Raw genomic sequence first — 24,932 nt, 5'->3', positions numbered from 1 at the left:
TCCAAGGAGAAACGAGGTGAAGTAAGTGGGATTGATGCTGTGTGAGTGGAACATGACAGTTTTGTGTATTTGTTGTGTATTTTTTAATTTCTGTGAATAATGTCGCATCAAATTTTATTTTATTTTATCGTATCGCTGCTACAACCTGAGAGGTTAGCAAGCAGTTGCAGGAGAGAAGGACTGTACATTGTGAAGCTAAAGAACAGTTTTCCGCAGTCTTGGATTGAGCTCACTTTGAAAGCTGAATGTACTGTAAATCTCCACAAGCTTGCAAAATAATATTATGCCACTGCGTTTCACCAGGGCACCCTGACTATTTATTCATCTATTTAAAGTGCAATGATGTGTTGCTGAGAATGCATTTTAAAGGGCAATACAATAATAACTACTAATTGTAATCACTGCAAGTGCTAAAACATTACAAGGCCTTCGGAACAACAACAACAAATACAGTCCATCATATCCACCTGCTGCATAAAGTTTTAAGTTCCTAATCCTATCATTGTGCGCCATTTAACCTTGACTGGAACCTCCCACGGTTCGAACTAGCAGATATTCATAAATGCATTCATGTCTGTGTACTGTACGACTCCGTGTCAGTGGATTACTCACATTTTTGTAATAAACCTGCTTGCAGAAAGCTCTGGCAGTATCGAAAAAACAAAACAAAGTCTGCTTCTTTTTACTGTTTACATTTACTCATTGGACTGGGGATGGTGTAACATCTTTAAACATGTATGCATTGTGTCAGATGGTAATGTTTTAGGAGTACATTGTAATGAGTTATGAGAAGTCAATTAAATTTTACTGGACATAAGAGAGGAAAATAGATAGTGTCAGCATTCTGGTGCTTGGCAGAAAGCACACTAGCAGGGGGGAAAAAAGGGGACTTCCTGACTAAATCGTGCCAGATGGCCTCTGTGTTGTGTACTGGATTAACTGTATCATGTGAAAGAATCCGGCTGTGTATCCGGATCACTGACAGTGCACGCTAAAACACTGCATCTTATGACACATTTGACAAATATCGAAAACCACATTATGGTTTAAAAATAAACTTATATATATATTTTTAGGGCATTTAGTGCCATCAATTTGTTTTGGTTTACAATAATGAGAGGAAGAGTTTATAAGCTGTGTTTTAAAGCATTTTCATGCCAGAATTGGACTAAACTTTTATTTAGTTAAGGAGTGGACCACTGCCCGGTCATAAGCATTTGTTTTATACCTATCGGGCTTTTTCCGCTTTCCTACTTTCGTAAATGCATCGTGTTTAGCTTTACAGTTTGGGTACAGTTTGCAGGAAAAGCTTTTATTCCATAAAAGGGGAATAAAATAAGACCTGACTCTGTACATTTACATGAAAACACCCAGAGCAGTGAGATTCAAAAACTGAGTGGGCCTTTTTTGGCAGGCATAAGTAAACCAATGAGGGGAATATTTTACACACACACACACACACACACATTCATATATATATGTATATAAAACACAATCATCCTGAGCTTAGGTTACTGTCTGTGCAGAATTACACATGTTCTCTCTGTGGGTTTCCTCTAGATTCTATAGTTTCCTCCTACCTCCCAAAAACATGCATGTGGGTAGATCTGCAATGTTGATTGCCCCTTGGTGTGAATGTGTGTGTGTGTGTGTGATGGACTGACCTCTTTTCCAGGGTCTATTCCCACCACACACCCATGTTCCTCAGGACCTGCTGCAGACCTAATCACTATAAAGAAGTTATATTACTGAAGAAGAAAGAAATGTGTTCACTTCATTTCATTCAAACACATTCTATAGCCTCATGCAGTTGCACAGAGATCACAATACCAGAGCACATGTCTGAAAGTCCTGCAGTTTTTGATAGCAGATGTTGGAAAAAGTAGAATGTGATTCATCTGAAACTGTAATAAAAGTAATGAATACAATAAAGTGAAAAGCAAGAACATGAATATTTATCAGATGCGTGTTTGGGAGGTTGAATTGTGACAAACAGCCTGTGTCACTCATTCAGACATTTAAAGCACAATATGCTTAAATTCTGCCATTATACACACACATTAAATACAGAGAGGTCCATTTCTATGGTCAGTTCACTTTCTGTTAATTAAAGTATAGATTGAATGTAAAATATATACACAATCCATTTTCTGTTAGCTGGATCTAGCTCTCAGTCCACTTCAGTAAACCGCATTTCTGCTCCTTTTTGATGGAATGTTTGCAGAGCTCGAGTCATGCCTATCTGTGACATTCTTCATCTTTCTATCAGCAGCCCCTAAGAGCAACCATCGTCCTGAATAGGCTGTGGGCTTTTAGCTTGACTATCAGCTGCTGCATGAACTACTCTATTAGGGTAAGCTTACTTATTTTTAATGACACCTACATTACACCTGATGGCGGCTACGTTGTGAAAATTTCAATAAAAGTAATGCACTGTTCCTAACATCTAACAGACTCCGACCCTCTTAACATTATTCTAACTGGTAAAGTGCTTGAATAAATCAGATGTGTTGGGAGTAGAAGCGATGGATCTCCACAGATCGAATTGAGGACTCTTGATCTAGCCAGCTCTTCTCAAGAGTTTTGTGGTACAGTGTTTGTTTACTCAGAGTAATTCTCAACTCTGACCAGGTTGTCTAGGTGAAGTGGGCTTCAGGAGTAAGCAAGAGCCATCAGGACCTAGGGTGGAGTGGAGCGCAAGGATCCCGTTGGAGAGCAAGCTGCTGCGAATAGACTCTGAGCTTAAAGCAGTGCTCGGCCTAGAGATGGCACTTTAAATCTGACTATACTGCAGGAACCTGGTGAAGAACCGGCTTCCCTCAGCACCATACACCACTCTCTAAAGGAACATGTAAGTCGATTACATTCATCTGATAATAATAATAATTAGCAGTGATTATACTGAAATTATATGACATATGAAATCTAGCAAGCTAGATTTTATTTTTCTAACATTGCTTTGTAAAATGTTCTTGGCTACTAAAAAAAATAATGATCAAGTTTATTGTGGTGCCTGTTTTGGGGCAGTCATAGATGAGAGTTAGTACATTTTCAGAATCAGTTGGAAAAACACTTGGCATAGTGAAAGTAGGCGATCTTACTGGGAGCCATAGCAATATATAAGCAACCTCCGCATACTTAAAAATAAAATAAGATTATTAAAAATTCTTGGCTGTATTTTCCTTTTTTTTAAAGAAAAGAAAAAGAAATCAATGTTGACTTTTGTCCCTTCAGTTGGCCAGCACTTGGAAAAATGTACAAGGAACCATGTTTAGTAAGACCTTTAGTTAGTTATTGGTACAAAAAATGATAGTTGGAGGTTTGATGCCAGACATTTTTTTTTTTTTTTTACTGTCTACTAAAATTCATTTATGAAAAATTTTCTTCCAGAAATATGAATCTGGCATTGTGTTACCAGAAATACGATGAATGGTGTTATATGTTAAGGCCTATGCACAATTACTTTAAGTGTAAGCGATCATTTTATATCAGGTCAAACCCAATTGAAAGTTTTAGCTGAATGGGAAAAGCAAAACTGAGGCTATAATAGAATACAATCCCCAATAACAATCACAAATTTGGATAATACTATCAATAATCAATTCAGCTGACTCTTTTCTGTTACATTATTTTGATACTTTACAAAAAATAGTTCAGCTACTGACACAAACCTTTCATTACATCATTACAGCTTTTGTTGCTCTCTGCTTTCGCTCTATCCTGCAGGTACAATTAGCACCTGAGAGTCAGAATTTTCACAATGCCAGCTTCAAATAAAATGCTGGTTCTCAGTGTTCTCTCGGTTTTCTTGGGCTTCGCTAAATGTCAGGATTTGCCAAGTAAGTATAACAACTGTTCATTTTATTACACCGTCACCGTAACCTCCGACACATCACACAGTTAGACTGAAGCACTCCAGAGTGTGGTGTCGCTCCAGGCTAGGGTGCATGTAGGTGTTTGATGTTCTGCTGTTGCACCTGTAGGGAGCAGTACAGAGCCACACCAGACCAACCGGACCTCCTGTCCTGACCCTCCTTACTCATTGTGGCAGTGTGCACTGTGTCCCATCTATAGCTCATCATTTTGACACTTTGCAGTATGTCAAAACACAATTTTGATATTTTTGGCTTTTACTCATGCAGTCAGGAAATCAATCTAGGAAACAGTTCAGCATTTATTTTTCTTGTCAGGATCTTAGCCTCTGAAAATGCTTACTTGTTGAGGAATTTAGCAGTGAAATGTTTGTTTCCTTTGAGTACATTACTAGCATCAGGCTCTTGGATGCCTTTAATGTCACTGGCTGTTATTCTAATTGCAGTTAAATTGCTTGGGCATGATTAAATCATGCCTGAAATAATGCGCTCATTATATCCCATTAAAGACTTTTTGAGAATTACAAAATGATTGAGAGGAGACTTTCGCTGCCAGTCTTTCAGAACATTACTCATTACGACGAAACCTAGTCAGGGAAAGTTCAGCTGCTTTCCATTGGCATGTTATCTGTACAGCAAATGGTAACATTTTGCTAACATTTCTAAACCACACTATTCAGAATGACTGGGAGAGCTAAATGTTGCCAATTCAACTCAAATGGAAAACAAAACCCCACAAAATTCCACTGTATATATTTGGTAGGATTTTACTATCAGCATCACAGTGTGTCTATTTGGTTTTTCTAGGTTATGACCTGCTGAAAGAGTTTCGCTTGGTTGAGAGCAGAGGGGTGAAGCAGGTGAAAGGCTCGGAGCCAGAGTCAGTAGCATACCGCGTAAACCCCTCCCTGCATCTCAGGAAGAGCTTGAGGTACTGTATTAAAATAAAATCTTCTGAAATTAAATGTAAACAAGCTTCACTATGAATAATTCATAGTACTTACTGGATAACAGGCTTTAAAATGAACTACTGAATAATAGGCTGGGACTTTTAGGGGTTAATTGGCTCTGAGGAAGAGCCAAGTTATACACAGATCGTGCACAGGTGGTGCAAAAGCTAGTTTGTGCCAACGCTGCTATTTTGCCAAGGTTTAAATTGAGACAATGTTATACTTAGACACATGAGAAGTGTTTAGTCCCCTGCGACATGTGGTGTTCAGAAGGAATGGTATTTTTTTTTTTTTTTTTTTTTTTTTTTTAACTTTCATGAGTTTTCCATTGGTCCTGATTTTCCACCGAGTGCAATCATTCCCTCCTTCAAACAATAGCTCTCGTTTCCTTCTGCCGATCAGATTTGATAAGTGCTAACCATTTCCGATCAGAATTTACTGTCGAGTTGGATTACGGAGACAACACGTGAAAGGGTTTGATTATATGGATCAAAGCGCTATATATTTTCTTTATTTACAGCCAGTGAAAAAAACAGAGCTGTGTTAAAATTCCCCTAGAGCTTCACAAGCTTAAGTACAATATAATATGCTGCTGGGACCACAGAAAGCTACAGTGGGTTAGTTCTGTGCTTCCAGGAACTGCAGTAGTTTCTCCATGTGTTGGGTCTTTCCTAGTTGTGTGTGGGCCAAGCAAGCTGTCCTCAGTGAACTTCTCCAGCTTGACAACCAAATCATGTTTACATATGGAGAAGTGCACATTAGTGCAAAATCATTGACCAAGTGTTCAGGCAAAATGTGATCAACAGCATCAAGGAAAACAGAGAATTCTGAGTGGGGCCCTCTTAAAGTGAAGCTGTACACTAATGTGGACTGGGAAATAGCCTCATTGTTCTCAGAACCATTAACTACTAATTTCAACAAACTGGCTGTGCTTAAAACACAAACCAAAAAAAGCAACAGAAGCTATAATACACAAACAATCTGACCCATAAAAGACAGGAGTGGCACTAAAGTGGGCATGTGGTCTAAATTAACACGATTCAAAATCGCCCAAAGAACACCCAAAAACTGTATACAAACACAAAGCTTTGATTGTCTGGTTTAGTAAAATGGTTGTTGCCTGTCGAGTGATTACACTTGTAAATTCATTGGATTGTAAACTGGATTGTCTTTCACTTGCATTTCCTGTATTTATTCATCAAATGTCATAATCTCTCCCACATTACCACCTCTGCTAATCTCTCACACACACTGTCTCTTATTTATATCTCTCTAACGCCCAACATTTTGGCCAACCTCCTATTCATCCAGCGACGTTTACCCAAATGGTCTGCCTACTGACTACTCTGTCATAGCCACTTTCAAGATAACCAAGGATGAGGCGAAGGCATCCTGGAACCTTTGGCAGGTTAGCGACCCCGAGGGCCGGGACCTGGTAGGGCTGCGTTTTAATGGCGACTCTAGAACGCTGGACTTCTTCTACAGCAGCCCCAGCAATACACAGATGTTGCGCACCTTCCACGGTGTGGAGAAGCTGTTTGACGGTGAGTGGCACAAACTGGCACTCAGTGTGAAGGGAGACCAGGCAAAGCTACTGGTGGACTGTGAAGAAGTGAGCGCTGAGCCGCTGGATGAGCCGAGGCCAGTCATCCTCCGCGGCTACACCTCCATCGTTAAGAGAACTGCTGGTGATCGCCGAGTCTCTGTGAGTAACACTCAGGAATGCTAATTCAGCCTCACAAAAGTTGACGTCATTTTTTTAATCATTTGCATGTCATTTGGAAAGCATGTGAACTTCAGCAGGCTAAATAAAATCTAAATAAAACGTGGTCGGCCGCCACAAGCCTCCAGAACAGCTTCAGTGCACCAGAAGTTGATGCACTAGCTTACAAAATATAGTAACTTTATAATATACAATGTCCAGGAAAGAATCAGACAATACTGCAAACTGTGTGCCTATCTGAAATGTAACTAATGTAGCTAGTAATAATGAAATAATTTGAAATCAACTTATGCAAACAAATGATTGTCGTACATGTAAAGGGTGGGGGGACAGGATGGGATGGGACACAGTAACGCTGTCTGTATCTGTTTAATGAATCAAATCAAGCAAACCCTACCACTCTGCACCCTGAAACAGGAAAACAGTGGAGAAAAATCCAGAGGTAGATACACCAGCATGATCTGTGAAATCTGACAATTACGCAATCTCTGCTACATCACTCAAGTTCTTCACCTTCAGTCCTGATTTACATCTCACAAGCAGATGCCCTGTGCCTGATTCAAATATATTTGTTAATTATGAATGAGGAATAATCTAACTAAATTCTTAAATTAGACATGCAAGTCTAGATTAATTAAAAACTATTCATGAAAAAAGCCATTTTCTTTAAATATATATCATAAAGATATTATCACTTAAGAGATTACATTAAACAGAACAAAAGCTTCACACTGAGCAGTACTACTACTGAATATTTTTAAAAGTTAAGTGAGAGTATATATATATATGTATTTATGCATAGCTAGCTAGCTAGCTAGATAGATAGATAGATAGATAGATAGATAGATAGATAGATAGATAGATAGATAGATAGATAGATAGATAGATAGATAGAGCAAGTACCTTCTAAACAACCTAGGAGTTATTCTTAAAAGTCTCCTCCTGATTCATTAATATAGGCCTTATGTTACATCTTATGCAGGATTAGATCTAGTCATTTCTCCAAGACTAATACCCTGTTTAGTTCTAGAGAGATTTATGTTGTTCAGAGAAGCTTAGAGCTATGCACATGACTGAAGACTGCAGGAATCAAACACACACACACACTGCTACATCAGGCGTGTAGTTAAACATACACACTTGTGCCCCATGATTATACAGGTGGACCTGCAGAGGATGCGTGTTTCCTGTGATGCTGACCAGGCCTATTCTGAAGGCTGCTGTGAGCTCTCTAGTGTGGTGAGTCACCCTGTGATGTGTGTGTGTGTGTGTGTATGCTTACAATTTATGATCAGGGCCCCTTATTACTATTCACTTTCCCCTTGCTTTCTATAGTGTGGAGGACATGCAGAGATTGGCCTCAGTGTGAGGAGAGGCAAAGCCGCATGTAAATGCCAGCATGGACAGCCAGGTCCACAGGGAATTTCTGGTCCAAAGGTAGCCATATTTTCATCAAGCCTTGTAGGCACATGGCTGCACTGTGCTGATCTCCATGCCTTTCTGTCCATACACAGGGTCACAGAGGTCTGCCAGGAGAGCCTGGAGAACCAGGGCGAAGGGGAAACTGGGTATGAATTGTAGGATAAAACATCCCGACCTATATGTGGCAAACTCAATGGGAGTTAACTGTAGCGTTTAACTGATCAAACTTCTGATAGAGGCTCATTAGGGACTTGCTAGGGAACAAACATGCTGAGTCATGAGCTAGGGGGTGGCATACAAATGAAAGAAGAGAAGGAAAGAGGAAGACAAATGAAGAGAGAAAGTAGGAGTGGACTTGGCCTGGAAGAGGAGTGAAGTTGTGGAAAATGGCAGTGAAAGTACTGCTGAGTGAAGACATGATGGAAACAGAGCTAGGAACAGGCCTTGCTTCAAGATGGTAAATATTGTGGCTTGCCTCAATCTTAGCACGGTCATGTACAGCTGGCAATCAAAGCATTAATCAGTCTTTATTACGATTACATAAAGCTCCACTACAAGGTGAGTCTCTGGCTCAAACAAACGTAATTATATGTACATTCTATATAAAAAGCGCCAAGTTTGACTGATATGACAAAACTAGAATACTTGTACTAATGCATGCTCCTTCATCACCTACGCTGAGCACTGGTGTTCGGTACAGGAGACCATGAGCACGCACATAAAAGTACAATAAATCAAACACCACAGTGCTCGATGTCTGACAAGTTCATAGAGTAGGAGGAAAAGATGACCACAGGGGAAATAATATGAGCTGTAGTGGTCAGAGACAGAGTATACAGTTTACCTAGTTTAAAATACTACAATACATATTTAACGATATATTTCGGGATTAAAGGAGAAAGAGTTTGTTGTTCTAACCAGCTAAGTGTTTAACTCGGAGGGGATAAATAAACATGGGGTAAACGCACAGGTTGGTGACAGCACGCTCAGACTGAGTGAACCCAGAGAGTAGGCAGCAAATACAAAGGGCATGGTTTGAGGATCAGCTTAATTAGAGGACAAGGCACAATGCATCAGGATCCACTTACTTTGTATACATTTGGCTGGTGTTTTTTCCTTGGGCCGTTCTTTCCACTCCAGACTTTTGACTAATTTATGTCTTTGATCTGCATCCAGTTCTCAGCGGTGAGCTGGAAAAGAGAAATATCTTTAAACTACGGGCACAAAATGATCTCGTATTTGAAAGAGAAACATGACCACGCCATAAAAGACTTCATCCTTAACAGGATGGAATATCCTTCAACACTGAAGAAGGTGAAAATGAATTCTGATTCAGAGTGTTTTGCAGTCAGGCAACTCTGTGTTTACTGTTGCTCTGCTGGAGACAGCACAATATTTCCTGCCCTGCAAAGATGCACTGGATTATCCACTGCACTGGGTGGTCTTAGATGCACCAGGCAAACTCTACTGACCGCGCCTACCACCTCCATCCAGAGGTCCATTTATTCTTTGACACTTGCTGTGTGTCTCCAGACCAGACTCAGCTTGTGCTAATGAACTGCTTTCAAATGAAGCTGTTTAGACAATAGGCGCTAAGTGAATAAGTGCTTGTTTATGACTCAAAGTGATTAGCCAAACAGCTGGCTTTGCTAGTGCAAAGCAACACTTAAGGCCTATTTTAACAGTAATGTGCCACAAAGGCAATCGCCTACCTGTTAAATATGTGACAGCTAGTGTAAAATTCACATGAAGAAAAAAATGAAAGAAAGAAAGAAAGTGCATCTGGGATATAAAAACCACTGCGTTCAAAGGATCCAGGACCTTGTATATCAGTGCTGTAAATGTAAAGGTCTTAGTTTTTTATCATTTGATAAATAGCAGGAGCTATGAATTTTTATGAAGACTGAATGTAGTCAGCTTCAAAAACGTGATAAACTCTCAGATTAATTAGTTCTGTGCATGTACGATTTATATACGCTTTAGGATGAATAATGCTATGGCAGTTTAATGGGTTAACATTATCTTAAACTCCCATAAAATAGCATAGCAATGTGTTATTGTTTGCGCTATTCAGTTTAGATCAAAGCAAGAACTGCTTTTACTTGTGACAATCACTAACACACCCTCTTGTGACTTATTGCTCGCATGAAATGGCAACCACAACAATTAGCTAAAATCAGTAAATAACTGAATTTATTATTGATAATGTTCTCTATATCAAAAGTATTCCACCACACAGTGTAGTCTGTGTCAGTTGCTAAACAAGTCTATTCAAAGATTAGGGAATTTGAAGGACATAACTTGGTAACTATTTGATTTACAGAATTTAATTCTTGCAATGCAATCACAGGTATGAGTATATATTAAGATGGCCAGGGTCTCTGGAAAGCAGACTGAAGAACTGATTTAAGAAATATCCATTATATAACGTCCATCTCTAACCATGCCCTTGCTTACTAACTGTAGGGACGACGAGGACACACTGGAGACTATGGAAACATAGGTGAACCTGGTCCTAAGGTAAGACCCCTTATAATGTCTTATGGTTTCTAAACAAAAGCTCCACTTTTAAACCTTTTTATTCATTACTGTCCATTTTTATTACTGAAAGGTTCTATACAGAGAAAGCTGAACTGGATTGAATATGTTTCCCTAGGGCCAGGCTGGGATCAAAGGAGAGAAGGGAATGCGAGGACTCTATGGCCCTGAGGTATTATCATAATGTGTACTGCGTTTGCGATTTTTTTCTTCTACACATTAGCAATGTTAATGAATCTTCCTTTTGCAGGGTGACAGAGGGCCTAAAGGTTTTAAAGGTTTACCAGGTGCTGCAGGCCACAAGGTAAGAAGCATAGCATAGAGAAATGTCTTAAGAACGGTCATGTACAAATGTATGTATATGACTGAAGTGCACAAATAAATGCATTGCAACATTCGTTTTATCAGCGTTTTTTACTACGTTCTATTAACAATCCCTTGCAGGGAGTGCGAGGGCCTCCTGGAGAGAGAGGAGAGACTGGGCTGGCGGGAAAGAGCGTAAGCTGGACCAGAATGAAATAATTGTTTTAGCCTATTTAAAAGTAACTGTTTCACAGCAGTTCATATTGCTGCCGGATAATACGTGACTCATTTGCTCCTTGTTGTCTCTTCCAGGGTTCAGTAGGAGATCAGGGGTACCAGGGAATTCCTGGATATCAGGGAGTGAAGGTACTTTTAGTGCCTTTTGTGGTTTTAATCACAAAAACAGGTAGCTGCTGTGTGTGGTCGGTCAGTCTCATTGTTTCCACATTTGTCCATCTCTAAAGGGAGAGGAAGGTCCCTCTGGAAATGCTGGACCACCAGGACCACAGGGCCTGCAGGTATGCAAATGGGACGGAGGAATCAACACACACTGTACCATTATTTACCACAATGACATTTAAGACCCCTGGTTCGCTTTTAAATCAAAAGCGAACCACCAAAGATAACCCATGCATGCATTACTTGGGGAAATTATTAAGTCTGTATGCAGTTAAGTCTACAGAGGAATGCTTCTAAGCTTAAGCCTTTGGCTCTGACCTTTAAGTAGTTATAGGCTTGAGCTATGATTTTTATGTGTTGTTTTATTAAGGGCATCATTTTAGCTGACAATGTAAACACAAATTCAGCTGGAAAAGTGCTTCTGCTAGCTAAAGAACAGTGGCTTTAACCTTGCTGATTAGCAGCTACTTGTGCAAATTTGTTAAGTAAGAATTAAGAATCGACAATCAGAGGTAGAAATTTGATTTTAAAAGTGATCGGGACAGGTTTGGGGACAAACCATGGCCAAATGTGCATCAAAAGCATGTCTAAAGCATCTCATGGAAAACATTCCATCTTATTTAAATCCAGACCAGCTTAAACACAGCAGTTCTCAGTTGACAGGAATCATGGATGGTTTGGACACAACATTTTGTTTATATGATTTGCATTGCCTACGTACTTTGAACCATTAGAAAGAAGCATAGTGTAGTAGTTTGGATCAGTCTCTACTGCAATCTACTGAAGAACATATGTTTAACAACTACAAGCGTGTATAAAATGTGGTGGAGAACCTGGAACCCAGTGTATGACTGAAGAAGGTAGAAACAACCTTTTTTTTGTTGTAAAACTCATAGCTACAATTCTAGTTAGGAGCCTTTTTGCCTCTTCTGTGACAATTACAAATTATTATTACGTAAATGCCTATAAGACTAAGACTGATTCTCTATATGCTCTTAAAAAGTTTCTTATGCACCTTTTTTAGGCATTAATGTCCACTTCACTTCACTTCAATGACCAATTCAACTTTAAATCCCCCTCTCACAAAGTGTCTTCCATAGAAGCTTCAATGGTTCCCCTAAAGGGACAAACTAACGAATAATTTTTATTTTTCTATCAAAGTTGAATGATCCTGACCTAATATCATTGTTGTTGGATAGGGTGTTGTGGGAGATCCTGGTGAAAGAGGAGAATCTGGAGAAAAAGGAAAGCCTGTAAATATTCCTCTGCTTACATTATTGTTTTAAATTAAACAAATGTTTAAAATGTATTTATTACAATGCTTTTTTTCTCTTTTTTTACCCCATCATCCAGGGTATACAAGGGCCTAAGGGACGAGCTGGGGGCATGGGAATCAAGGTAGCCAGAATCTACATGCTTTACAGGTTATCTACAAATAAATGGAAATGTATGTGAGTAAACGGAAAGGATGTGAATTTTTCAGGGAATTGTTGGTGATCCAGGTTTACCTGGAAGGGACGGAGACCCTGGCAATGAGGTATGCTCTGTTACTGTGATGTACTGGGATGTTTTTGCTCATTCTATTTCTTCCATCTCACCTTTAATTTTTGTTTTCTTCACAGGCTTATCAAGGAGCACAGGGGCATGATGGCAAAGCTGGAAGAACTGGGGACAGGGTAACTTCAGCTTTCCTCACAGATGTTTGTCTAAATGAACCAATGTTATATGCGGAGATTAAATATCTTTAATCAAACAGGGTGAGAAAGGTGCTCAGGGACCTCCTGGAAACATGGGTCCTCAAGGACGTACTGTGAGTATTTACTCTTACTACTACAATCTGCAATCAGGTTACACATCACCTGAGCTTTAGCACTGTCCTCTAACAGAGAACAGAAATCCGACCTTCTGCTACATTAAAAAAAATGAAACATTCCTTAGGGTCTGCAAGGATATAAGGGTTCAGCAGGAAAGCCAGGAAGACCAGGACTCCAGGGGCCTCCAGGAAGAACGGTAAATGTTTCGGAAAGATATTCACAAATCATGTGAAATTATAAGTATTCTCTCTGAAAGTATTTCTCATCCTAAAATGTGGTGTTTTATTTCTAGGGACATATAGGATTACCAGGAAAGCCAGGTCCAAAGGTAATGGCACTGTAATGACATGCCCACTATGCTCCAAAATGAGAACTGAGCTTAAAGTTCATGGCAAGCTGGTTTGTGCATTAATTCTGCTATCAAAAAGTATCATTTTAATTATTCTAGCATGCAGTAACCACATATCAGGTCAGGAGGCTTTTAAGTTAAATCACATATCAGTATGGCATTTCACTGGTCATGGATAATCTCTTTCCGTACTGAAACATATGGAAATATCTAAAACAGATACGATTCTTTGAGAGGACTCAAATATTTGTAAATAAATGTATATCTTGGCCCTTTCTGATACATCACGAGTTTTCACATAACCAATGTAACTTTCACTTACGGGTAATCTGTTAACCTAGGTTCATAACACTTCTTCAGACATTGAACTAAAGCAGCTATGAATCGTTTACATCATGTGCATTATTTTCATATAACATGGTATATAGAGTATTTCCCCACATATACCACAGCAATTTGCCAAAGATTACAATGTTTAATTTATTTGGGTGGCATATTTTAATTAGATTTAATGGTGTGGAACATCCGAGCAACAAGTTTTTGTCGCTCGACAAATTTCCTGTTCTTTCATGTGATCAGATCACTCACTCAATACATTTTACCACAATAACTCTGTCCTGAAGATCATTGTGTCACTTGTCAAACTTATCAAAGCACAGTGACTATTACAAAGTGCTTACAACCAAGACTCCTTTCAGAAAGGTTGTTGAACCCAGTTTATAATTCAAGTCAATGCACATCTTCCGACCAATCAGATTAGAGAATTCAACCAAGCTGTTGTATAGGTACTAAGCTGCTGCTCTGTTTTTTTTTTTAAAAACATTATGCCAGGGTTTAGGGGTGTTGTAAGAAAAACATCTACCAGGTGAGCTGCAGCTGACCCTTGAAACTGACAGAACATGGCACGTCTCAGCTGAGTGAAGTGCTTGGGATAGACTACATTTCACAAGATCAATAAGATACAATGGCACTAAAACATTAGTAGCTTCAAGCATTTATTTAAGCATATTTCTTATTTGGGCTATGTTTCTCAGGTACTAAAGATTTAAAGATGTAAGTTACTTGAAAATCAATCAATACACCAATGTCTACATGTCCCTTTGGTTTCTCAGTGAAATCAGTGTTACTGTGGGATGACCCAACATCAGCATTTAATCTTTTGTCAGAATTTAGAAGAAGGAAGTTTCTTTCATGTTTATTATAATGTCCCTCAAAATTTAGTCATGATTATGAAATTACGAATTACATGCCCAAGGGGCTGGGTATAGAGGAAGAATGATACATGACCTAAAACAGCACTTTATAGGACACTGTGTTGTACAGCTTCAGACTTGGTTGTCAAAGTCTTTAAGTTAACAAACTGCTACTGGTCTGTCAAAGAAGATTTAAGCCAGGCAACCAGGCGAGAAAGGTCTTTGGAACTGGCTGTTTATTTTAGCCTGTTCAGTAAGATATCATAGTCATTAGTGTAACATACTGCATTCAAATCCGGCAGCGCAAAAACAGAAACAAATCCAGAATGTGAGGCAAGCAGCAGGTCACTGACCACTTTAGCCAGTGCTGATCCTATATTCAGAACAGACTGAAATACATCCTGCTTGTCATTACTATTTAGAAAAGAATCAGGCTGTTGGTTAACAACTTTCTCCGAAATCTCAGGAAACGCAGCATATGCACACGAACATGGCTGTGGTTCTTTGACAATGTGGAATCCCCACATGTTTAAACAATGGTGTCATGTCTGCCCTGCAACGTGCACCATGTAGCCATGCACCGCCAGCTGGCAATGAGAGCAGCCACACAAGAAACCGTCTGTGACTAAAAACAAGAGTCCTCTGTTCTCGTTCCAGTCTCAGCTCTCTACTCCAATCTAACCTTATGTAATTTTCTATACTTAATTCAAAATTCATTCAGTGGAAATCCCCATGGAGTTTCATCATTTCGTTCTTATAGAGCCATATTTAGAGCTCCCAGTGAGGATTTTATCCCGAAGTTGCGAAATCACTATTCAGACAGAATTACCGGCTAAAATGCTCTTCAGAATTTACGCAATTAATGAGTTCAACACATGGGATAGACCTGGCCTAAAATATAGGCTCAGTTACATGCAAATCTGTCTTTGTGGACATTTTTCTTGTGCGATATCAGCTTCAGTGATAGATGAGGGTAAAGCCAAAGATAAATATGAAGATAAATGAAGTGATTGTTAAGTAAAACAAAATTTGCAGACGATACATACTTAACTTTTATTAGATATTTCAGTTCTTGCCACCTTCTCAGATGTAGATTGTTGCATTAGTCTTGTTTTTAGGATTACATTTGACAGCAATTTACTTCTTCCATCCACACTTGCTATCCGTGATGTGTTTAACGGTTAGAAAGCAAGTGCATGTGTTTAAAGGCAGTAGATTTACACGCTACTGAAAAACCTGATCTCAGACTCTTTACTCAATAAAAAATCTGGCACCCTCGGAGCTGTGAACACAGGTGATTTGCATAATCTGCACAGGGAGCCAAAGAAATCGGCTCAGGCAGGATGCTTAATCCGTGTGTAAACACTGACAATTTCCCTGAACAAATATTGACGTGATTTATGTAACCATGTCTAGTTGTGTTATCGTGAATCATTGTAGTCTCGGAATTAAACTGGAACATTTAGATAAAGTTTGTAGGGACATCAACAGTGAATCATGAAGCCCTAATGATATGCATGCCATGCTGTGTAGAACATGGAAAGCAGAAGCAGCACATAAACACCCAAGTCCTTGAATGCATGAGAACTAGGCTTGACATTTTCCTCTACTTTTGAAGAAACTATAAAAGATAGCAAATCAGGTATCACATACAGAGGGAGAATTTTGTTCATTTTATGTTTTTCATATCCATAATTGATGGTGTATTTCATTTGTTCGTCTACAAGATGTGCATAACGTTTAATGGCTCAAAGCTGCAACAACACCATTATAACAACTTTCAGCTGCTTTTTTGGTCAAACATTCAGTGGGCCGATCTAGAACAGACCTTTTTTTTTTTTTTAGCTCAGTGACTAATTGAATAATGCTTATTTTCCCACACATGAACAGGAACCTTTAGGCCATAAGGACAATAAAAGTGGCAGTACATACCTAAAACATGGACACAGATGAACATGAGGAAGAAACTCCACAACTGTCGGTTTTCCCGATCCAAGTATTTCGACATCTTCTGCCTCTGGCACCACAAATTTTCTGCCTCATGTAAGGATTGGCAAACAGTTTGAAGATGAAACACTTGGAAAGCTACAGTATAAAAACAAAAAAATGGAGATACATCTCCAGCAAAAACGAAACTTGTCAGTGTTAGTTATGAATAATATTAAAGGAAAAAAAGAAAGAAAAAGAAGAAAAAAAAGAAATACAATGTTCTCTAAAGCGGCACTGTTACTCTGTGGTTGCAGTGAAATGTGTCCAACAGCTTGAACATACTATAGTGAGTTTTTTCTAATTTTACTATTCATGTATTTCACAGGGAAGTACTGGTATTCTAGGATTTCAGGGTGTAAAAGGGCAAAAGGTAATACACATTCATTCAGTACACTTTCTGTATACAAATGTTTTTCCATGCACGCAGTTGCTTATGTTAGCATTTCTTGCTTATGCAGGGGGAGAAGGGACAAAAAGGACCAAAAGGCAGGGTAAGATTCATCCTAGATTTTATAGCCTTTAGGAGCTGGCAGTTTATTTTTTTCTATTAGAATTATATTAAATGCATGGCACTGTCTGTTCCCAATGTAATCAAGATTTTACACATTTACAGCCAAGTAATACTGCATGACAGTTATACTGTAGAACTGAACTATACAGAGTCATTTTTTTTATGCAGATATAGCAAAGTCAGTTCAAGTTCCCGGATATTTCAGAAATAATATGGCCGGATATTTTGTTTATTTTGCTCTGACAACAAAAAACATCCCAACTGGACAGGGCATTGCATGCGGCACAGACTGACTGACAGCCTGCAGGAAGTGACTAAAATAAGTGGAGTGGAACTAACTGTTCTGTCTTTTAAAATAAGTAATATTTGTTCATGTTGAAGGTGGGGGATAGAGGTGAGCTTGGACCACGGGGAGGACAGGGGAAGCGTGGACCAGCTGGAGATCCTGGCCGTAAAGGTGATGTGGGGACCAAAGGTGTCCAAGGAGATGAAGGGCTAGAGGGCTTTCAGGGACCTCCAGGACCACCAGTAAGTAGGAGATTTTTCTAATTTGTTATCTCTACAGCTCTTTTATTGCCTTCTTATATTAATAAACAACTCAAGTGTTTATAAATCATTTTATTCCAGATTATAAAGTCAGGGGACTTATGTTTTTCTGTAGTTACTGCAGCTACTGAATATGCTCCAGGTTTAACACTTTGTTAATGTTAATGTAACAGCTTTTTATTTTGTTTCTATTTGAACAATGTGAAAAAGCATAATCTAGACAGTGACTCTTCACACATATACGGATTTTTAATAAATAGTACTTATTTTTATGGACATGGGTTCAAAGGTTCTCAGAGGATTTGTTTTCCTGTGACTGAGAAAAGGAAAAGAAATGAAGGGTTGAGAAACACATTGTGTGCAATAATTCATCTCTCATGTCCACTAATTAGAATTTCATAAACTGTGCTCCTTTCAATTCCCATCAGTGGGTTCCAAGGCACTGCATCTTCAAAGATACTGTCGTTGTGCCACTTGACTTTGCATGCATAAAATGTGTGGTAACCATTGTGTGTCAAGAGAACTAGTAAACACTCTCTCATTAGTGTGGTTTCTGCAGCTTGGGGCAAGGTTTTCATTTAGTATGGGCTATAAAATCTATAATGATCCCGGCAAAATGTTGTTGGCTGTATTTTTTTTTTTCTTCCTCATTACATTGTTAGCCATTTCCTTTCCAATCTTTAGTATAACATTGGGCAAATCTGCCCCCCTAGCTGGCTGATTTGTTTTAGAGCTGAGTCAAAGCCAGTAATGCATGTGGTAATAATTTCTCTCCCAGGGCCCAACGCTCTCGGCCCAACATGTTATCGAGGTCTGCAAGCGTGTGGTGCTGGAACAGATGTCCACATTTGCCAACTCTGTGAAGCGGACATGTGCTGCTGTGTGTCCACTGTATGGCGATGTACCCATGGGTGCCCCTGGTCCTGTAGGACAAAGGGGACCACCTGGACCACCTGTGAGTCTCCCATTCCTACATGACATTAAACAAACAAACAAACAAACACCTCTCTAAACCTAGCATTGGTAATGTCTGGGGAAAAAAACCCTCAGATGTGGCTTGATTCAGACTTCACAGATTGAAAATGCATGTGTTTCAGCCCCATTAGATTTTTGCCATGGTAAACAAAGACAGAACTTGCAACATACATTAACTTTCTCAATAGTTCCTGATCCAAGTTAGATATGTGGTGTGCAGGCCACAAGAGAACAGGCTGCAGTGCTTGTTACACTAGTTGGAATTGAGACACTCAAAATTTCCAAGTCTCTATGAAGACACATAGGAGGTTAGAGACAGAGGCATTTGCTGTGTTAAACAGACAGGGAGAATCCCCTATTTTCCCTTGAAGGGGAAAGTCTTTTCCATATTCCTTTTTTTTTCCGGAATTATCAAACATTTTCTCTTGGGAGGCTCAAAGGCTGATAAAAGTTCACCAAGCCTCCAATGCATGTAAAAAGTAAAAAGATATAAAACTGACTCTGCATGGGTTATAAAAGCTCTGTGCATGAATTATGGTGCTTTTTTCTATTCATACTTTTATGACTTCAGATGCTGTAAAGGAAAGACTGAAGAAACTAGATGTTAATATTATTGTATAGTCAGCAGGACTTTATTAAAACATCCACTGAGCCTTAAAACTGAAAAACTATTTATGTGATAGTTATAACTGAAACCTAACTAATAAATGATATTGCTTTTGCTGACCTGTCATTAGGGGGATCCTGGCACTGATGGTGTTGATGGAGAAGTGGGGCAGCAAGGATTCTATGGAGAGGCTGGTGATCCAGGCAGACAAGGGGCGCGAGGTAAGCATTCAAAATACTCAATACCCATTCTTAATCAGAATTTTCATATTCATAAAATAAAAATACAGCTAGTAATGATGGAGTGTACAGAGACCTTACAGCTGGTTGAAAAAACGTTGATTCAAAAAGTGTCTGTAAGGCATACTTCTTATTCATAAAGTACAGATAGCCAACATCTGTCAACAGAGTAAGTATACTATGCTTAGCCAGCTGTTGGTCTTCCATTCCAGAAAACATCAAAAAGACTGATGCTCACACAGATACACTCAAAGGATGCTTGACAATGTTTGAAGTATTACCACATATACTACCTTACTTTGGTTAGAAAGATGATGAGATGCAAATGGTAATAAATGATATACTGCAAGGCAAATGAACCTATACAGCAGGTCTGAGGTCCTGGGTGCCCTGTTATAACTGATACACGAGAGCAGCTTATTGCTTGGTGCTAGATAAAGCTTTTGGCTAATCATGATCAAATATCATAATGGATAATATATTGTTATTTGGATTGTTTTAGAACTAATGCCATTGCAGTATTATAAACAGGTTTATGTATTTATTCTGCAATGAAAAAATAACCATGTGTGGTGCTACAGACAGTAGCAACGGTATCAATACATACAAGTTGTAGCTTGGTTTTAATTGTCTACTTTTGTCCATGCAGGTGATCAAGGAGAAAAAGGAGACATGGGTCCAAAAGGTTACGGTTTAACTGGTTACACTGGAGACCAAGGGCAAAAGGGTAATTTCATGTATTGCGGTCAAAGGAATCAGTTTCACTATTTTTTTCATCTAAAGCTGAGGCCAAAAGTTTATATAGTGGCAGGTTTTTCACAAGTCCACACATTTCATATTACCATACATTTCTTTTGGCAATTCCTATTTTTGCATATAAGAGGTAAACAATCAATAAACAATTTATTTCATGTTTAATATATTCCAATGGGTCAAAAATGTACATACTGCCAAAATGTTAGTCTTGTCTACAAAAGTCAAAAGTCTACAAGATTTCAGAAATCAGTGTTATATAATGTCACCCTAGGTCAGTCGGAAGCTTCTAAATTATGAGTTAACTGGAAGGCCACCTGTAGCTGTGCTTAAGGGCCCACATTTTGTGCCAGTGCTTTTAAGGCCTTAATACCATGGGGAAATCAAAGCAACTCAGCCAAGACCTCAGGGGGAAAATAAACAAAAAATAAAAATTCCAGTTCCTCCTTAAGAGCAATTTTCAAACAACAAAAGGCAGCAAAGGCATCTGTAAAAACAGCTCTAAGCAAATATAGTCTTCAGACCACACAGACACTGCATTGCTCAGGAAGTAGACACAAATGAACTTGCATGGATGAACAAATCTTAGCCTAAAAGGTTCAAATGAACCTCAAGACATTAACTGGTAAAGGAGTTGGAGGCATCAGGTACATCCACCATTAATAGTATCCCACATCTCCTTGGCCTGAAAGGCTGTCTGGTCAGTTATTCTCTGGTCAGATAAACCAAAAAGGTTATGTTTTGGTTTGGTCACAATGATCACAGCTATGCATGGAAGAAATAGGGTGAGGCTTTTAATCAGAAAAACACAATTTCTGCTTTGAAGCATGGGTGAGGCATCAGGATGGGGGTGTTTTGCTGAAAAACACTGCATGTCAGAATATGGATGGCTTGAGAAAGAATAAAACATGAAAGCATAAAACATGAAAGTTCATACTTGGTCACAAGTGAAAAGTACTGGAGTCTTGTTTTTGACCTACGGTAATCAATTAGGAACTGAGGGCAAGAAGCTTTTATTATTGCCACACATACATTACAGCACAGTGGAATTCTTTTCTTCACGTATCTCAGCTGTGGAAGTTGGGGTCAGAGTGCAGGGGCAGAAATAATACAGGGTCCCTGGAGCAGGGAAGGTTAAGGGCCTTGCCAAATAGTGGAGCTTGGTGGTGCTGGGGCTTGAACCCTGATTAAAAGATAATGTTACCAAATGCTAACAAACTGTCCAAAACAACTGGTCAAGCATTCAGCACTTTTGACCCAATGAAAATATTATATCACAAATAAATCTGAAATAAACCTGTATGAATGTCTTTGGCCTATATGTTTATAAACCTTTGGCTTCAAATCTAATTGGAGGTTTAAGAAGAGCATCATGATTATAATGACAAGGTTATAATGAAAAGGTTCTCAGGTACCACTCATGTTAGAAAAACCTCATATGATGCAGACTCTAAGATCTTAACTCTCATATTTACAGGTCAGCGTGGGCGACCTGGAAGAGCATTTGATGGACGCCCTGGTCAAATGGGTGAGAGAGGTCATGTTGGCAGACCCGGACTGAGGGGTCACCCTGGACTACCTGGGGTTCCTGGAGTTTGCCTGTCATCAGGGTGTGGTCTGCTCAATGGGACTGCTGGTAGCACACCCCAACAAGTATCCCAGAGCACACCCCAACAAGTATCATCCCGACAAACATCACAGAGACTGCGGGCACGCCCATAAAGTTACAGGATAACTGCGATTGCATAGAGTGTGACAATAACTGATGTAAATAGATTTAAAATCCCTCTTCATTAAAAGACTGTTTCCAGTAATAAAGAGCAGAACCATCACAGGTACAGGATTAACTGAGGCCAACTGAGAAATTTATTTTCAAAGCAATTTAGCTGGCTAACAACTTACTGTAATTATTACAAATATTGTAACAGGCATTTATGTGGTTTCTGTAATATTCTTATGGAAAATTTGTCTTTGGACATGGGTTGTTTGTGTTCTTCCAGGCAAGTGTTTTCCCAAAGATACAGCATCACAAATCAAAATCTATTTTCTCAAGATTGATTCTGACCAGTTCTGCTAAAACTGCTTTGAATTTACCGCGAGATTGTCACATGTGCCACATCTGTGGTTGACAGAAACCTCCAGGATGATTCCCACACATTTTTCCGCTAACTTATTGGTGGCCTTTGTGAATGAAAAGGGAAAAAAAAAACCCTCAAACTCATAATCCCACAATTTTTTGTTCCTTCTGGTCTTTCTTCTGGTAATTATGCCATGCTTTACAAGCATCCAGATACTTTCTACTGCTTCACAGTTCTCCTCAGCACTCAAAGCAATTTTTTAAAGAAAAAAAAGGCACTTGAGCGTCAGAAGTCTGTGCCAAATGCTAAGCAAGCATTTTACTATTTTTTTTTTCTCCCAGTTCTTTAGGAAACAACCTTTAAATACTGTCCATCAGATGTTGACAGTTTTTTGGGTAAAGTCACTGTATGTTATTTCCTCAACTTCTTTTACAACAAATAATATGTGAATTAAAGTGCATCCTTTAAAGTCTCTTTCAGCATTTTCAGCAAATGCTGTACATTTATTCAATTATAATATACTTTTGTAATTTTTAGTCACAAACAAAGAATATATTTACAGTTATTATTTGTCTCAAAGCATTAAATAACCCAGCTGATTCTTAAGGTTTGCCCTGCAATAATTTATGTCATTCTTTTACAAGGACAATTATTGCATGACCTTGTTGCACAAAACATCTAGAATAAATGTTCTTTTAAAAGCTAGACAAATTTAACTAGACTAGTTTTTTTCTGCTGCTTTGGTTGGAGTGAACCAATCACTATTTAAAACTAGAAAGCTGAAAAAAAAACCCCACAGAGCTCAAATTTAGTCAAAGTTCTATTTGTAATGTGAAAGCTGAGGTCTAACTTGACCGATGGCCAATCTGAAAGACAAATGTGTGTCTGTCAATAACGCTGTCATAACATCTATATTCAAACATATTCTTAAAGCTGGTACTCCACTAGCTTTCCTTTTCCACTGAAGACACTTTAATAAAACTTGATATTGGAGAAGCTGATACCAATAAGACACAGGTGTCAGTGATCAGAGAAGGTGGAGTGTGTACGCTACCAGTGATCCATGACAGGCTTAAGAAGAAATGTGATGAGCTGTGTAACACAGCTGTATAATACAGTTTATTTATGCTTTTCTAAGTTCTTGAAAGGCCCAATGTCCAACTTGAAAGTTGAATGTGAATGTCAGAAGGCTAAAGCTACACACTTTTTTCCTGTTGGATTTTTGGTACCTCCCTGCAGTGGTGATCAATTTACAATTTTTATCTATTAGCTCATTAGACTGAGCAGCAGTTCAGCTCATTGGATCTGAGCAACTTATCAACTTCCAGCAACTGTCCACTGGAGCAAGGGAGTATAGTAAGAATGATTGCATCAACGGGGTGAATTCCTGGTTGTAGCCATGATGTTCCAGACATGCCCTAGATATTTGAGGTAAATTACATTCCATGATCAGGGCTCTTCGGTAAGCCCATGCCAACGGTGACAAGACTCTGGTTTCCGAGTATTATATTTGACTCTTCCCATAATTTGGCTTGTTATGGTCTCTCTGACTCTATCCCCAGTTAACTGCTTGCCTGAATTGGTCACCGGTTCATCATATTTCTAAAGTTAGGGTGTGATTGCTTCATGTGATTTAGCCAGCCTGACAAAGGTTTACAAAATCCATCTGACACCCGAATACAGCTCTGACTGCTGATTACATTTACAGGTTTGTAAGGGCCAGGATATTATAGTAATTGCCCCCTCACCTCTAACATGCAAATCCTATGCATGTAACTGTAAGATGGTGTCCATCATTTGTTTTGGTTGATGTATACATATGTGTACATACTACATACTAGTGTAAGCTAATACAGTGATTACTTTTATAATTGTAGCCAGTGTCAGCATGTATATGAAAAAAGAGGAGGCCATACAATAGAAAGTTGTGGAACACTAGACCTTACTTTTGGATGTGCAGACAAGTCACCATTAAATTTATTAACTGATAGCAGTCAGATAAGATATGTAGCAGGAACAAGCTGTTCCCTTATCCCCAACAATATTTCCAGGCTGTATTGTGATATATGGTCTCAAAAGCAAAAAGACACAACCCTGGTTGGAGGCCAGTAATATGTAATCTACTATTCTTCCTTCTTTTCTATTCTTCTTTTTTGAGCATTTCAGAGATAATATTTTTGATAACATTTTAGTGTTTTGAAAGCTATGGGTAGAAAGCCAGTCTAAGGGATCTGTTGATTTATTAACACAGATCTAATTGCTACAGATAGGATTTCCTTAAAAAAATACATGGGTACCTGATCTTGTATCCAAATTGATTAATTTAATTGATTATCAGTAAATGTCAGTGTATTGGATAAAGGAAAAAGACTCCAAAACTTCAATTCAATTCAATTCAATTTATTTTGTATAGCGCCTTTTACAATGAACATTGTCTCAAAGCAGCTTTACAGAAGAAGAAAAACAGAGAAAGGGGAGGGAAAAAATAAATAAAAATAAAATAAAATAAATAAATAAAAATAACTAAATAACTAGAAATAAGAGTAAATCATTAAATTTAATAATTAAACTATTTTATCCCTAATGAGCAAGCCTGTGGCGACGGTGGCAAGGAAAAACTCCCTGGGATGGAAAAGGAAGAAACCTTGAGAGGAACCAGGCTCAGAAGGGA

General features: G+C 38.7%; 1 protein-coding gene across 1 annotated transcript; it reads left to right on the top strand.

Moving 5' to 3' along the window:
- The first annotated feature begins 2,268 nt into the window (after positions 1-2,268).
- zmp:0000000760 (collagen alpha-1(IX) chain) lies at positions 2,269-22,944 on the top strand. Its single transcript, XM_058378995.1, has 28 exons — positions 2,269-2,353; positions 2,632-2,851; positions 3,727-3,839; positions 4,680-4,803; positions 6,134-6,527; positions 7,707-7,784; positions 7,881-7,982; positions 8,060-8,113; positions 10,434-10,487; positions 10,624-10,677; positions 10,756-10,809; positions 10,950-11,003; positions 11,121-11,174; positions 11,273-11,326; positions 12,407-12,460; positions 12,561-12,605; positions 12,691-12,744; positions 12,830-12,883; positions 12,964-13,017; positions 13,146-13,217; positions 13,314-13,349; positions 16,878-16,922; positions 17,011-17,043; positions 17,445-17,591; positions 18,388-18,564; positions 19,322-19,412; positions 20,080-20,157; positions 21,661-22,944. Exons 3-28 carry the CDS (start codon positions 3,761-3,763, stop codon positions 21,903-21,905), a joined length of 2,340 nt encoding a protein of 779 aa, XP_058234978.1. The 5' UTR covers positions 2,269-2,353; positions 2,632-2,851; positions 3,727-3,760; the 3' UTR covers positions 21,906-22,944.
- Positions 22,945-24,932: the final 1,988 nt, after the last annotated feature.

The sequence above is a fragment of the Hemibagrus wyckioides genome, linkage group LG03, assembly GCF_019097595.1.
Source record: "Hemibagrus wyckioides isolate EC202008001 linkage group LG03, SWU_Hwy_1.0, whole genome shotgun sequence".
In the NCBI taxonomy this organism is placed as follows: Eukaryota; Metazoa; Chordata; class Actinopteri; order Siluriformes; family Bagridae; genus Hemibagrus; species Hemibagrus wyckioides.
The sequence above is the reverse complement of the archived record's forward strand: the minus strand, read 5'-3'. Positions and strand labels throughout refer to the sequence as shown.

Bases quoted from the DNA above. Each gene is read 5' to 3' on its own strand.
- zmp:0000000760 (XM_058378995.1), top strand. From the start codon at position 3,761: ATGCCAGCTTCAAATAAAATGCTGGTTCTCAGTGTTCTCTCGGTTTTC. The intron at 3,840-4,679 runs GTAAGTATAACA...TGGTTTTTCTAG, and splicing joins TAAATGTCAGGATTTGCCAA to GTTATGACCTGCTGAAAGAG. The intron at 12,606-12,690 runs GTAGCCAGAATC...TGAATTTTTCAG, and splicing joins CTGGGGGCATGGGAATCAAG to GGAATTGTTGGTGATCCAGG.